Raw genomic sequence first — 5,510 nt, 5'->3', positions numbered from 1 at the left:
CAAGTTTAGACACTGTTATATTAACTCATTCCTTTGGATAATTATCATAAACTAACTTGTTATTAGCTATCGGGACATCGCTTAGAATGTTACTAAAAAAAGTCTAAGTGAAAATTTGACAAAAATATTGAGTTCTCCCGTCTAAATTTTGAATGATGAATGAAATTTCAACACCTTGAGCTCTAGGACAGAAGAAAGAATTCAAAATAATATATTACAACTTAAGATTTAATGATAGAAAAAAAAGGTCTGGAAGGCCTTTATATAATAATGAAAAAGTAGTGCCAACGAAACCAAAGAAAGATAAATATTTTATTTTTGGCTATTATTTTATCAATCAAGGCGGATTGAGGTTGGACAATGCCAACTGATGCAAAGCACTCAACATGCCTTAGAAATTTCTTTAGTTTAATTCCAAGTGAGCTAAAATTCGTGCATAAAAACTAGTCTTCAATCAATTTTTTAATTGTAAAAAATATAAGATATGAGTGGACATCATAATATTCATTTAAAGCATCCTCAACAGATATCATAATATTTATTTAACACCCCCTCTCTGTTATGAGTGGACATTATAATGTCACTCATAAGAAAGAGAAGATAGAGTGTTCAAATGTTTAAACACCTTTGAACACACACTCTCTCAATTTTTTTATTTACTTTGTTTTTTTTAATTGTAAAATTTTTAATATTATTTAAAAAAAATAGTAAAAGAGATAAGTGAGTGGACGGTGGGACTCATAAATAATGAGTGTTAATATTAAAAGGAATGTAAGTAAAAGAGATATCTTATTATAATGAATTAGCGTTGCGGATACATTTTAATTAGTTATTATTTATTCACTTATGTTTTTTTAAAAACATATACAATATATTAGTTTTCATTTTTATAATTAAATACAAACAATAATAAACACAGTTGATCAATATTTTAATTTAATTAATGAATTGAAATTATATACAAAACTCAAAGATAAAAAGTTGAAAAAAATAGGGTACGATTCAGCTGGGTCAATTTGCCCAGTAGGCCTCATTAAACTTAAATATTCAAAAACAAATGAACGGTCGAGATTCAAGGATCCTCCTACTTCTCCATGAATTAGGGCACCTATAAATTGCCAATCGCTTCGTAAAGAACCCTAGCCACGGAAACAGCCTGACGTCGTCGTACTCTGGGTGCTCTGCTCTCTCCAGCTTGTTGAGGCTGTGAGGCACAAGAGTGTTTGATCCACTATGAAGGTATTTTTCTCATTCACTCGAGATATATGGATCATCTCTGCTTTCCATTTCCTCTCTTTTGTCCTTTTTGTTTTCTGGCGATTTCATAATCTTCGATCTTATTTTTTGCAGTTCAACATCGCGAATCCGACCACTGGATGCCAGAAAAAGCTGGAAATCGATGACGATCAGAAGCTGTAAGTTCCCATTAGGTCTCGTTTTTTTTTTCTTCTTTTTATTATTTTCAGTTGTACTAGTCGTTTCACATAAATGAGCAAGTATTTGTCTGCATAGTCAAAGGATACTTCGTATCATTTTGCTAATTATAGCTCCGTTCGAACTGTGATCGTTTTCTCTGGTTTTTGTTGATGTAAAAGTTTGTCATAAGTTGTTTTATTGTTCTTCTCTAGTCTCGTTTATGAGCAGGCCTATTGAATTTGCCAATTCAACATTCTGATCCTTGGTTAAAGTTAGATTGCTTTTGTCAATCTTATCGGTTGCGCTTGAATAAAAACACTAGCTAGATTTTTGGATGTGCTCCATATTCAAACTTTGGTATTCATAAGGTTTTTGATTTATGCATTAACTAGAATGAACCCGGTTTGGTTGACTACTTTTATTATTAAATGGTTTCTGTGTTTTCTTCCAATTTACATAAGGAGAAACTTAATGCATTAGACAATTTATTCACAATGTATTCATATTAAATTTAATAAGTTTTATAGTTATGTAGCCTGTATGCTGGCCACATTACAGTGGACCTGTAAATGAGCAGGTTGTTTTCTTGCTAATGGTTGTTCAATATTATGAATAAAACACGTGAAATAAGCAAGCTCATGCACAGGTGGTCTTTGCTTGTGAACTTTCACGAATAAAATATATCTGTATAAATATTTACAATTTCTAATTGTCTTATGATGTGTTAGAAATGAGAAAGAATAATAAATTTCATTTATTAGATCAATGTTTTCACAATATTATAAGGATAACAATATCTCTAGTTGAGCTTCATAAAAGATCAAGCTGAATTAAAAGCTTGACCCTTACTTGAATTCAATATGCTTTTTAATAAACAATTTGAACAAGCTTGATAAGAAAATGAGCAAGGTTGAATACAACCATGCTTGTCTTGGCTCAGCTTGTTTTCCATTCCAAGTTTATTTTACTATGATGTATGGTAAAATTAGAGTCATGTTCTAGGGTTGATAATTTCTAGTTGATAAAATTCGATTTATAATGTAATTGACCTACTGTGAGATACTTGGATTAGGAGTTCCATTCCTAATCATTAACTTGATCAATTGACATTTGTTTTGCCTTTTTTATTCAATTATTAAAATATATATAGTTGAGACTAATATATCATATAAAAAGTGTTTTACTTACCAGTGTTGATATAGTGACTTCTAAATATTAGAAATGTAAGGCTACATAGTGTATCACTTTTCTTCCTAAGAATGTTCTCTCTCATGAGCCACGTGTACAGTGTACTTGATTTGCCACTATCTATGCTTATGCCTATTCCTATGGAAAGACCATGTATGTATGTCCTTTCAAGAATTTTTTACCCAATTTATATAATTTCCAGTCATGATGTTCATTGACGTTGTGGTTGTTTTTACTTGCCCCCAATATTGGGTAAGTGAATTCTTTTAGTAAGAGTTACTAGTATTAATAGTGTACTTTTTATTCTTGATTTGTACAGCCGTGCATTTTTTGACAAGCGGATCTCCCAGGAAGTTAGTGGGGATGCTCTCGGGGAGGTATATTCACCTAAACTTCAAATTATTTTATTTTGCAAGAGTTAAGTTCAACTTCATTCAAATGGTTAATAAATTTAATCGACGAGCTATTTCCAGGAGTTCAAAGGCTACGTTTTTAAGATTATGGGTGGCTGTGACAAACAAGGTTTCCCCATGAAGCAAGGAGTGCTAACAACTGGTCGTGTTCGCCTTCTTCTCCACAGGGGTATGGTCATCATTTGCTTTGCTTTTCATTAAATTACTTTCCGGCTGTTCCTCAGATTTTGCTTAATCCGTCACAGGCACTCCTTGCTTCCGTGGGTACGGTAGGCGTAATGGAGAGCGCAGGAGGAAGTCAGTTCGTGGTTGCATTGTTAGCCCTGACCTCTCAGTTCTGAACTTGGTTATCGTGAAGAAGGGTGATAATGATCTTCCCGGATTAACTGATATTGAGAAGCCAAGGATGAGGGGACCTAAGAGGGCCTCCAAAATCCGGAAGCTATTCAACCTCTCTAAGGAGGATGATGTTCGGAAATATGTCAACACATATCGTAGAACGTTCATAAGTAAATCAGGTGTGTTTTTTATTTTTTAGATTTGAAGTTCATTCATCACTTCTGATTTTATTCAGTATTTTGAATGCTTCTTTATGAACTCTCATCTCACAATTCTCTGGAAACTGAATAGGCCTATGACTCAATGCCAATGCTACCATCTTTTCTTCAACTTATTTGTTTTCCACGTTTAACTTGCAGGCAAGAAGATCAGCAAGGCACCGAAGATTCAGAGACTAGTAACTCCCCTGACTTTGCAGAGGAAGAGGAGTCGGATTGCTGAAAAGAAAAAGAGGATTGCCAAGGCCAAGTCAGAAGCAGCGGAGTACCAGAAGTTGCTTGCTTCCAGGCTCAAGGAGCAGAGGGAACGTAGGAGCGAGAGCTTGGCCAAGAGGAGGTCCAAGCTTTCTGCTGCCTCCAAGCCATCCGTGGCTGCCTAGACTGTATGCTATTTCCCTCTCTTTTTGATGCTGGTGAAGAATTTTCTTCCCATGATGAGTGTTTTTTGCTTAGATATTATCTACTCGAGTCCCGTCGCGTTTGTAGTTGTGACGCCTTGATATGGGAATCGAACAAACCAATTGTTGAAGAGTTTTTCTCTACAACATTACTTCACAGTGTACTAGTGTTAATCATTTTTTATATTTGATTTATGAGTTGACTTGTTTTCTTAGTTGTTGGTTTGATCGGCGAAGGATGAAGTGCCCTTGATATCCCCAATGACAATGTATATTTTGCAATATATTTGATTAAAGTAGCGCCTCTTCGATAAGCCTTTGGAGGTTCACCACCGACGATCCACCGGGTCCTGTGGCCCTCGCCGCCTTCTTCCACTGCCGCCATTCTCTTCATATCTCTACCTTTCTCTCCTCCCATCAACGTCCTTATCAAGTCCGTCACCTCCGTCCTTTTTACGCCGTTGTCGATCTCCATGGCGTAGGGGTGTAAACAAATCGAATCGAGCCGAATATGCTGAAAAATTTAAGGCTCGAATTCGGCTCGAAATAGGTATATTCGAGTTCGAGCTCGATTCGAAGCTCGAAAAATTTAAAATGTTTGGTTCGAGTTCGGTTCGAATTAGGGTTCGGGTTCGAATTCGGCTCGAAATATTCGAAAATGTTCGCGAACTATTCGAATTATTACTCGAAAATAGGTTCGAAAGGCTCGAAATTTATTTATTTAATATATATTTAACTTATATTAATAAATATTAAGGCTCGTGAGCGGTTCGCGAGCGGCTCGAACAATATAATTTGGGCTCGAGTTCGGCTCGAAAAAAAGTTCGAACATGTTCGAGTTCGGCTCGAATTCGAATACGAATCGAATATTTTTTTAGCCGGCTCGAAAAGCTCGCGAGCCGGCTCGATTCGTTTGCAGCCCTACCATGGCGTTCCCCCACTCTTTGCATGTGTACCGGCAGTTGGTTTGCTGCTCCGTGAAGAACGGCCACTACAGCATCGCCACGCTGGCGGTGACAGACTCTATCGTGGAATTGCATCATTAGAATTCATTGAGAGCTCCTTCGTTATCACGTATGTACCACATCAAAAATTAAAAACCTCATACTTTTTTTTACTATCAAAAAACTTTTCAACAATTCCTTTATGAGTCCCACACTTTCCACTATATATAATTCCTATTTATCCTCCATATTTTACATTATATACCATTAAATATTTATAAAATTTAAATTTATAAATTACTAACATGAAACTTCACGATCCCATATTTTTTAAACCTCCAAACCATATATATATATTTTCCTAATTAAAAAAACATCTCTAATATTATATTTAAATTAAAAAAATAAAAAAGATTGTGAAGGAGCGACTCCATCTGTATGAGTCGCTCCTTGCCAAATGGGGAAGAAGCTCCCTCCCACTATGGGAGGGAGCTTCTTCCGTACTGTCACATCCGCAGTGGGAGTTCCGAAGGAGCTCCCACTGTGGATGCTCTTAGGAACCCCCCCCCCCCCCCCTCGTGTCCCAGTACCGCC

At 36.1% G+C, this 5,510-nt stretch overlaps 1 protein-coding gene across 1 annotated transcript; it reads left to right on the top strand.

Annotated features, from left to right (window-relative positions):
- The first annotated feature begins 1,124 nt into the window (after positions 1-1,124).
- LOC122024226 (40S ribosomal protein S6-like) lies at positions 1,125-4,132 on the top strand. Its single transcript, XM_042582791.1, has 6 exons — positions 1,125-1,239; positions 1,351-1,415; positions 2,924-2,981; positions 3,078-3,186; positions 3,263-3,535; positions 3,716-4,132. The coding sequence occupies exons 1-6, from the start codon at positions 1,234-1,236 to the stop codon at positions 3,952-3,954; spliced, it is 750 nt and encodes a 249-aa protein (XP_042438725.1). The 5' UTR covers positions 1,125-1,233; the 3' UTR covers positions 3,955-4,132.
- Positions 4,133-5,510: the final 1,378 nt, after the last annotated feature.

Source organism: Zingiber officinale, chromosome 9B (genome assembly GCF_018446385.1).
Source record: "Zingiber officinale cultivar Zhangliang chromosome 9B, Zo_v1.1, whole genome shotgun sequence".
NCBI classification, from domain to species: Eukaryota; Viridiplantae; Streptophyta; class Magnoliopsida; order Zingiberales; family Zingiberaceae; genus Zingiber; species Zingiber officinale.
The sequence above is the reverse complement of the archived record's forward strand: the minus strand, read 5'-3'. Positions and strand labels throughout refer to the sequence as shown.